This window comes from Mesitornis unicolor, unplaced genomic scaffold (assembly GCF_000695765.1).
Source record: "Mesitornis unicolor isolate BGI_N332 unplaced genomic scaffold, ASM69576v1 scaffold351, whole genome shotgun sequence".
Classification (NCBI taxonomy): domain Eukaryota; kingdom Metazoa; phylum Chordata; class Aves; order Mesitornithiformes; family Mesitornithidae; genus Mesitornis; species Mesitornis unicolor.
Genome location: NW_010161415.1, coordinates 8,952 through 19,560, shown reverse-complemented (window position 1 = coordinate 19,560; position 10,609 = coordinate 8,952). Strand labels below are relative to the sequence as shown.

At 42.4% G+C, this 10,609-nt stretch overlaps 1 protein-coding gene across 1 annotated transcript in view; it reads right to left on the bottom strand.

Moving 5' to 3' along the window:
- The window catches only part of LOC104547121 (dedicator of cytokinesis protein 1-like), a gene marked incomplete at both ends in the record, with an annotated part of 22,874 nt that overhangs the window by 4,525 nt on the left and 7,740 nt on the right, over positions 1–10,609 (bottom strand). Inside the window, 5 exons of the mRNA XM_010192702.1 lie at positions 1,359–1,443; positions 1,725–1,803; positions 2,017–2,158; positions 3,524–3,628; positions 6,022–6,111. Coding sequence (XP_010191004.1) covers positions 1,359–1,443; positions 1,725–1,803; positions 2,017–2,158; positions 3,524–3,628; positions 6,022–6,111 — 501 coding nt within the window. The remainder of the gene's footprint in view (positions 1–1,358; positions 1,444–1,724; positions 1,804–2,016; positions 2,159–3,523; positions 3,629–6,021; positions 6,112–10,609) is intronic.

Below are 10,609 nucleotides of genomic sequence, written 5' to 3'. Positions count from 1 at the left end.
CAGCAGGAAGAGGTACAGGGGAAATTTCGAATGGAATCTGCTGGGGGAGATGATGGAGCTGTGCCAATTTAAATCTGATACGTGATTTAGTAGAGAAACACTGTGTAAAAGATTCACTTGGTTTACTCCAGTGCCACCTTGCCCACGTAACTTCTAGAGCTTTCAAGGACCATCCTCCACAAAACCGCATCACCCTGATGCAGGGAAAGCTCCAGGAGGGCAGAGGGACTGGTCCCTGGGGAGGCTGTGCCATCCCCATCCTCAAAGGTACCAAGACCCAGGGGTAAGGGGTTGGATCCCAGCCCTCCCGAGGTCCCATCCCAAATTTGTGATCCTGTGATTTAACATCTCTTCCTCCTCACGTGTGTATTTGGTTCATAACTGATGTCAAAGACATCTCTTGACCTGATTTTGTTAGAACTGGCATATGTTGGTAGTTCATCTTATTTATTACGAGCCTTTTTAAGGCTGTCCATTAAGAGAAGAGCTTTCAAAGTGATTTAGATGTAACTGAATTTTTTAATCTATACTCAAAGCATACTGTAAACTGTGCAGCTCTTCAGCATTATGGTTTTAGAATAAGAGAGTTCCCTTCCTCCTCAGCTAAACCCACATAGATGAGCAAATTGGCAATTTTTGATATAAAAACCACCACAAGAAGCCAAGGATGCTGAAGGAGTCTGAACAAGTCTTAGCTATAGGAAACCAAATACTCAGCGTTTATAAGCACATTGATTAGATTAGAGCCTAATTACTACACAGAAAAGAGAGTTCTTTGCTCAGGAAATGATGCATTAATTTACTACTTTAATTACTACTACTACTTTACTACTAACTGTGCCCACCAGAACCCCCGCGAATAACATGGTGTCTATGAGAAAAAAAAAAGGCAATCAACGTGATGTAACCTGTTGTAAATGTTTTGATGAATACAAGCTGTGCTCAAAGGGAGCTTTATTGACCATTAGAGGAAACATATGCTTCAGCAAAAAAGAAAAGGAAAAAAAAGAAGAAAAAGGTATTACTGCAAGAAGATTTTCAGATGCCTAACCAGGATCTTCACGGTAAGACAAGTTTTGGCAAGAGACTTCAGTCTTTCGGGCGTAGTGATTTTGAAATCCTTCCTCAAAACAGCTGGTTTTTACCAAAATAAATTCAGCTCTGTCCAGATTTTTATTGGTACAAACCAGAACAGAATACTGTTTCATTTCTATGAAAAATACTCGCATTTAAACCTAGAATTTATTTTCCAGCAACAAAAACATAATGAATAGGTTAGAATCTAGAAATGGAGGGGAATACACAAGAAAACCCCAAAAGTACTTTAATTTTTTAAATGCGTTTTTCCTTTTTCTTACCGCAAATTCGTTGTCCGGGTTTTTCTCTCCTTTCCTAACCGGGCGCGAATATTCAAACCGTTGCACTTCGTTCACCCGATAGAAACTGAAAAGGGGGAAAAGCACAATCAGAAAAGAGCTCTACCCATTTGGGAACTGCTGCTGAACTCCAGTACTAGAGAACAACTTTACACATAAGGATGCAATGCTTATGAGATCCCAGTTTTCCCGTGGCTTGGATGGAACTGTTAATATTGAAAATACCCATGAAATATCCTCACAATTAGTCCCTTCCTTGGCTGTGTACAGAGCTGTTACACCACACCAAGAACTGGTTTAAGTGTTATAAAGCAGACCAGTAAAACCACAAACCCATCCCAAACTCACCTGACGATTTGCTCTGACACCGGCCTGTGAAATTTCGATGGCAAATCCAGTTTGGGCTTTACGGTGAAGCACTGGATATCTGAATTCAGGGGTTAAGAACTGAAAACTGAATTTTAATCCTGAATTTTAATCCTGCAGAACAGGCAACTCAATAGAAAGGTGAAGAAAGGACAGAACACCAAAATTAATGGATTTCACCCATAAAGGCAGAAGCACAACCACCTCCTGCTCGTGTTGGCCATAAATCCCTGACCTGTGTGGTCGTGGGAGCCGTGGTACGACCTAAGGATACATTGACCGGAGGAGTTTTTAATGTCATCACCCGGGGGAGACGTCGTCTTCATTTTTTCGGCGTTTGGAAACTGAGTCAATAACCTCGCTTCGAAGTCCTCGCGGCGCTCGTACTCCTTGCCCCGGTAAATGAAGACTTTGTTCTGGAAACGAATGGAGAGGTGAAATCTTAATACAAGTAGCCCCAGTAATGAACTGGGATCTGAGAAGTGTTGACTCCAGTGGTGTTCAGGGAGAAAGTTTACATTGATATTATCAACACTTTACAAATATTTTAAGTCAATTCAGTAAAGCACAAATAGATCTCCTTATCTGCACTGTGAATACTACACATGCACTTACCTTTAGGCATACGTATAAATTCAACGGGCTCTAAATATATGAGATCAAAAGTCTATAAAATAGGTGCCCATTGAAAAAGCATTAAGACAAATTATGTCCTTTACCACATTTCTCTCTGCAATTCCTCTCATCCATCTTCCACAGCTAATGGTGGAACGGATGTAAACCAACAGAATTAGGCTTTTTATACACCAACATTTATTAAAAGGCACTGACGTGAGCAAGCAAAAGTAGCAGCAAACCAGCAAATGATGCCAATTTTACAAGAAAGGTCCAAAGATACTGAGTTACAACCAGGAACTCATCCCTGAAATGAGTATTTCCAGGAGGAAATCTACTACCTGAGACTAAACTTGATTTTCCTAGACTTAAGAGAAAAATCTGAGAAGAATTTTATTCTTCTGTCTCTTGAACTGCCTTAAACTACCAGAACTCTTCCACAGGGGGTTGGAAAGACTTTCCAAACTAAAAATCCTCAGCTTTTAAGATAGATATGAACAGCAAAATAGCAAAATAGCATCCAACAATAGATGTGTTGGATCCTCACCCCTCCTTAGCCACCAGTTCAACTCCATTAGTGGAAAAGAAACCTAAATTATTATTTGACTTACATTACATCAACCAAATGACTTCTAGTTTTAGTTTTAAACTAAAATGATCTATGTCGTAAATTGACACGATTCACGGAAATCAATGACAAAAGACTACTTTTAAAGGTATCACACGTATTGCTGATATTCAACTTCATTTTAGTGACTGTGCTGGAAAGGACACTCACATGAAAACATGGTCACATACACAATTCTTCTCTATCACACTCATATATCTATAGATACCTGTCAGGCAAAAATGTCACCATTTCAGATGGCGCTGGTTATAACCGTGATGTATGGACTGGGTGGTGTATCTTAATCTCTAGTGATACCCTGAAGAAGTATAAAGTACTGGATATGTTTAAAGAAAAAGCTTCGCTACTAAAATTCAACTACTCCATACTAGAGACCATAAAGGAAAACCCAATGGTTGCTTTACACACCTAAAAACCAACATTGATGTTAGGTAGATTGTAAATAACAAATCAACATACAATAATGTACTTTATCTACAATCAACACTTCCAAAGTGAGAAACCTTGCTGCTGTCTGTGGAAAAAGGCAGACGCTTACCCTTATGAACGTCGGAAAGCCCTGGCCGTAGTATCCAACCGCAAAGTAGTCGGGTTTTGGTCGTATCACTTTCACAATGTTTTCATAGAACTGGGCTTGCTTTCTCTGCAAAATACACAGGAGGAACTTTAATGGCCTGAACTTCGATATTCTCCATGCTTTCCTTGATAAGGAAAAAGTTCTTTACTGTGAGGGTTCTGGAGCATGGCCCAGGCTGCCCAGAGAGGTTGTGGAGTCTCCTTGTGTGGAGACACCCAAAGCCCTGGCCGTGTTCCTGTGTGACTGCTCTGGTGATCCTGCTGTGGCAGGGGTTGCACTGGGGGAGCTTTCCAGGTCCCTTCCAACTCTAGATATTCTGTGATTAATCTCTAGATCTCTTTCATGTGCATCTCTAAGATGTACATGGTCCACTCACCCCTTTTCCTTCACCTTTCTATCATGGTATTTTGAAACACTAAACTCTACAGCCAATATTTTTATGCTCATCCTGGTGAGCCTCACTGTTCCATATATCCAGCCTGAATTCCGGGTTGCAGGAACACAGCAACTGGACCGATGGAGCACACACCACTGACACCAGCTCATCTCAGCAGTGTTGACTTCTCCTTTTTCAGCTGCTACATTCAATTACATTTTCCTACTGCTTCCTTTCTGTATTTACAACTATTTATTTCATATGGAAAGCACGCAGTCAAGAAGGGCAGGAAAATGTAACTTCTGGAATAAACACACGCATGTCAGATGCCATCTGTTTTCGGAGAGGAATCCTTCATCTCAAATGATGAAGTAACAACACGTGTGCAGCTTCAGACGATCTGTTCATTTACTTATTTTTAGGCTGTTACTTTCCATAAGAGAACAAATTCTGATCTGGGGGGAGGTTTATGACTGGTCCCATACGACAGATAACGGTAAATGGCAAGCAGACTACAAAGATCCAGACCTACTGGGTATTTCTCAGTTCACCTGTAGCACGACTATTTTGTCATTGGCGAACTGAGTGTCTAATATTTAATACTGCTTGAACAAAAGAGGCAACAGGGAGAACAGAAAGAAACAAAGAAACTTTTAAATTTTATTGTGAAGGAGAAAAATAATGAGCTAAGATGCTAATGATACTCGGCAGCAGCAATAAGAAAAGGTGATGGGGTATGCGAGACCCGGCTCATAAGGGAGTGTGAATTTTGATCTTTGCTGTATTAGGGATGAATGTCCAATGCACATCGGTACTAATTGTTGTGACATCTCTCTTAATTTCTCAGTTGTTTGACCTGAGACCTGGAAATTTTGGGTTTTCCCCATTAGAAACTTCACTTCCATGTGCAGACAAACCACAGCTGGTTTACACTCCTGTCTGGAATTGTGTCACTTAATGTAAATGACATATTTACTGTGCAAGGGTAATGGTGAAAAATACATAACTCTGTATTACTGGCCATGAGGTGCAATGTACAAAGCTCAAATTCAGACTTTGCTCCAGCAGTGACTACAGAACCGTCAGTAAAGAGCAGCTTCCCCCGTGACAAAGCTGTTCATGTTCCCATGTGCCAGCATAGAGAGGGAAAATTAAAGATGAGGGACTTGGAGAGTAGCTACCCACTGGTGAGTAATCACATCTGACACACGAGAATCATTTCTAGCAGAGGAACAATCTCTACCAGATTCCTTTTATATGGAAATGCAGAATATTTGCTATTAAGCACGGCCCTGCTGACAGCAGTGGTGGCGGCAGGCCAAGGAAGACTCTTCTGGCACAAAAACACTCTTTGGGTACATCCCCAACGTCCTGCAGGACAAAGCAACCTGGAACCAGGCTCCAAATTTGTGAGGCAAATCAATACCATCAGTTGGGCACCAAAAATAGCTGAAATGCCACAGGAGGAGGACCTTCAAAATGGGATATACATTCAGAGCTGCAGGACAGAACCATGGCCAATACAAAGAACAACAAATAAAGGAGTGAAGAAAGCATAAAATTGAGAGGACATGTGTTTGATTTTATTCTGTCTTCCCCAGGAAAGGATATTCTGGGGATTCAGGGGTGGAGATGCTGCTGGGGCAAAACAGGAGCAAAACAAAATGGTGAGGGAATAATGGATGGGTAATGTCAGGGCAAAAATAACTGACTCTAGGCGTGAATGGTGGGGGATTATTCATACCTAAAAAAAGAAACGCGAATATGGAAAGACACTTGAGAGAGAATGGGCATTTTTTCGTGTTCCCATTTATATTTAAATTCCAAATTTCCTTTTATACTCCAAATGTATCAGCTTAACATTACTGGGATAGTTTTCTTTCAGCTAAAGCAAAAAAACAAATAAAATCCAGCCTTTCTGAGGCACACCAGTGGTAGCCAGTTAATCAACATTTGTCCAACAAAGCCAAAGCAGGCATCTATTTCTATACATAAGAGACGTTTTCAATACAATCTTAAAAGCTTAGAAATTAAATCCTGAAAAAGAAATGGTTGCATGCCTGTGTCATTAAGAAAACCTTACCAGCAGTTCACTGAGTTGTTCATAATCAAACATTTCATTTTCATACTGCTCTGCAAGTTCTTTACCCAAGGCAATGGCCTCTTCCCACATCTGTTGGGGAAAAAAAACCACAGAAGAACAACAAAAAATGCGAATGACGTACCTTGGTTAAACAAGAACACTGGAGTAAAATACATCTTAATAAAACACAACAAAATGCACCGTGGCACGTGAAAATGCCGTGCAAGGGATGTGCCAAGGAGCTGTGGCGGCATCACCCACATGTCTTTTCAATGCAAATCAAGTAAAATAACCAAATTGCTTCAGAAATAAAATGATTCCTGTTACCCAAGCAGATATCAAAGACTGTGTAAACACCTCCTGCCCACAAAAACCCCACGACTTGGGATAAACGTTGTTGATTGACCACAGTCCATCATCACCTCTTTCTCCCTCTAATATCTCTAATCTATATGAGACAGCACAGGCAATTTGCAGATATTGCTTTGAACAAATATTCATCACATTTCCATCGGCTCTTTATCCTCTCCTGTTCTTCAGCCATGAAATTCAGCAGCCGTCTCAAGTGACCCAAAGAAATTTAACAATATCCTTCAGCTCTTCAGAAGCCAAAAACCTTAATGAGGGGCAGGAAGACTGTTTTTAAATGTGCATTTTTCATTCTTTTCTGCTCTAAATATAAAGACCCATTCAAACCCAGAAAGACACTGAAATTAGCACACCAGGCTATTTAAGATTAAAACTTGATGATCTGCCTTTGCAGCTGAAATTTGGCTGGCACTGCTGACCTGGCTTTAGTAAAAAAAATGAGATTTAAAATGAGTTATAAACTCATCAGATTTGTATGACCCTATCATCTTAAATTTCAATCCCCTGTCCACACACACGTTTCCCCATTGCTCCCTTTGGGGATGAAGAATTGAGATGAGGCACCACAACTTGCAACGATGGTGGGGAAATCTCCATGCACTAAACCCATCCCCGCATCCATCCCCAAGACCCCACTGCTCCCATCTGCTTTAAAGCACTGCATAAATCAGAAATACTCACCAAAAAGAACCCCTGAAAACCAAAAGCCCCCCAGAACACCCAAATGAAATCCCACCACTCAAAGCCCCGTATCGATGCTGGGTGAATTCTATTTGCCTTTTGATCTGCAAATCACATTTCTATCAGGAAAACTTGGAGAAAAACAAGACTTTTAGGGAAATTCCTAGTCCTAGATACTGATTTAGAAATAAAAGCAAAACATTAAGGGTTATACGACTCCCAGCATGACCAAGACTACCAAAGTTGGGCAGAGCTACCTGCTATTTAGTGACACAAACACCAGACCAGGACCTAGAATATATTTTTTTCCTTAGAAATCGGCATTTTAGAGCCCAGTGAGGCTGAATACTCAGTAAGCTTCCCCCACGTGTAAGACATGGCTCAGGTCCCACCGGTTTGGTCTCTGTTCCTGCTCCTCCATGGAAACCCAAAGCCAATTTTAAAGCAGAGGGCACCCATCCTGCAAAGCCAAGGGCGGGCTGAAAGGTCCTGGCAGATGGAGAGAGCAGGGAGCTGCTGATGGCGGAGGAGAAAAGGAGCTGCAAAGAGGCAGAAAGTTACAAGAGACTGCGGGCAGAAAGGAGAGAAATTTATGTTCTCCAAGTAGGAGTGAAGTAAGAAAAAATATGGGCAAGAAAATACACTGGAATGGGTGAGCAAGAGAAAAGGAGCTTCTGAAGCCTAAAGAAAACAAATGGGTAGATGCTTGGGCAAACAGAGACTGAGCAGTGACCTAATTTGAGACAGAAAGGTGAAGGATGCTCAAACATCCATCCAGGGTAGAACCTGGTACCTACTTCAACTTCTCCTTAAGGCTCCACGTGATGTTCAACCCCTTCCCTTGATATTTCTAATTTCTACACCAGCATTCATAACATTATTTATCTAAGGAAGAGGACTGCAATGAGCATGAGTTACCTCACGTTTGTAAAGTGCCTTGAGGATTAAAAACACATGGGGATGATTAATTACAATCACCTTTAATGAGGGACCACGTCTGCAGGAAATCACCAGGTGGCTCTGCAAGGCCATTTTGGCAAACGGAAGGGTCTGAACGTTTTCATCTGCGTTATGCCATCTAATCCAGAATGACCACACAGAGCACATTTTTATTTCTAAGCAAAAATTAACATGAGTTTAATAGTAAAGGCATACTTGCAGAAAGTGGAATGCATTTTCCCATACCAGGCTGAGTAAATTTTGGCTTAGAAGAGCAATATATAACTGATTTATAGACACTAAACTAATATCCAGTTGTTTGGTAAGTCATCAAGTGAAACCTTTCAAAATCACTTAACCTTTCTTCATTTTGACTGCCACTTTCCTTTAAACTTCAGTCAGCCGTAACTTCTTCTGCACATTTTCATTTCAAGGAAAATGGTGTTACCAGAATTTCCCTCGTCCTGGTTCTGTTTGCATCCTCCAGATTTAACCAGTCCCTCTCCGTAAAACCAAAGCACATCCACTTTCTTTTTCATTGTGAAAATATTTAGAAACTACCTCAGGGAAACAGTTTTGGAGCTAAGATAAAATGGCAATCTAAATAATTTTAGGTCTGCATTGATGCTGTAACCAAACTTGTTCAGTTCCTCCCCTGAATCCCGAATAAGCCCAGACCTTGTGATGTGTTTCCATGTCTGACACCTCACAGCATGGGCTGGGTGCTGAGGTTTTAATGTCATTTAATGAGAACTTATTGCACCTGCTCATCAAGAGGCAGGGGATGCCGGATGCTGCCATCTATGCTGCTGCAACGCCCTGGAGCCCATCACAACTTCAAGGGGGACATGGAGCTGGTGGAGTGGGGCCAGAGGAGGCCATGGAGATGCTCAAGGGCTGGAGCAGCTCTGCTATGGGGACAGCTGAGAAAGCTGGGGTTGTTCAACCTGGAGAAGAGAAGGCTCTGGGGGGACCTGATAGCGACCTTGCAGGACCTGAAAGAGGGTCTATAAAAAAGATGAGGAAGAGCTGTTCACTGGGGCATGGAGCAATAGGATGAGGGGTGATGGTTTTAAACTAAAAGAGGGGAGATTCACAGTAGATATAAGGAAGAATTTTGTGATGATGAGGGTGGTGGATCAGTGGCACAGGTTGCCCAGAGGTGGTGCAGGCCCCATCCCTGACCAAGTTGGACGGGGCTCTGAGCACCCTGATCTGGTACCAATGCCCCTGCCCATGGGACCTTTACTGGTCCCTTCCAAACCCTTCTGTGACTCTAAACCCTGCCCTATGTCATCGAAGGCAGTGCATACACATCAGTACCTACAGGTACCAGAGCACCACCACAACTTCAATGACGATTTAGGCAGAATTAAATCTTATTTGTGCTTTTTTAACTTCCCTTCCCACCCTCGTCAGCCGAGGCTGTAAACACGCCAGAGCGGAGGCTGTGTTTCCGCCGTGCCTCCCCCAGCCTGATCCAACCCTTTACTGCATATAAATATTAATACTGAATTTTAGAGATGTTGCAGAGGCTAAAAAAAGAGGAATCCTCAAATTAAATACGATACAGATTTAGTTCATCTCCAATATACACACAGTATGCTGGCATTCTTCCTCGTAACCATTCCCCTGTCTGAACAGGAAAAAAAGCAGCTATTATAAACATTTGTTTCTGGCTTAAGTTACTGGAATGACTTTAAAAATTCTTCAGCAGTTTACACGTTGTACTGCTCATATTTTGTCACATTAATGGAACACTTGCAGGTATAGGTAAGAGATAAAACCACGCTATTCCTATCACACTGCAAACACCCAATTAAAGGGAAAAAAAGACTCTTTCAATTTTCGCCAGCCTTTAACCTGGCCCCTCTCCAGCCCAGGGACCTGCCTTAGAGAAAAACACCTATTTTTTGTTGCTACTACCTCTTAAAAACCTACTTTTCGTTAGCACTGCCTCTTAAAACCCCCGCTCGGCTCCAACATCTCTATTTTGAAATCCAATTGCCCGCTTCGATCCTCCGAAAGAACGACGAGAACTCGTGTGAGAAGACTCAATGTGTAAAATGCCAACTGCCCTGAACCCCCCAGCTCCACCAGCCCATCAACCACCCAGCTTCTCCCAGTTGGAGTCGGTCCCAGCTGGACCTGCAGCATCTCCACAAAATAAACCCAAAACCCGGTCGTTTTTCCAGCACCGTAAGAGGAGGAGGAGCAGGAGGCGCATGTTTAAAATCCCCTGCGTGACCCTCTGAGAAATTTCCAGAGTGAGTTTATTCAGGTGAGGACAGCAAAGGACGCTGAAAAATGCAATCTATGCTCCTGAAGGTCAATAACTCCCCATCTGCTGCCTTGGAAGCTTGCCCATGTTTGCCCAGGACATGGCAGGGCTGTGGAGGAACGAGCCGGACCGGGAGCCCCTACACAGGATTTGTGCGACATACAACTCGTTAATGCCAGAAACGATTTATCTGGAGAGGGAACTGGACAGAGAGGTTGGTGACAGAGGCACGAAAATGCTGCTGTGGTACCCAAGGCGTAAGAAAAATGTGCACCACCGAAATTTAGTTGTGCAGACGCGAGCTGCAAATTGTGACGG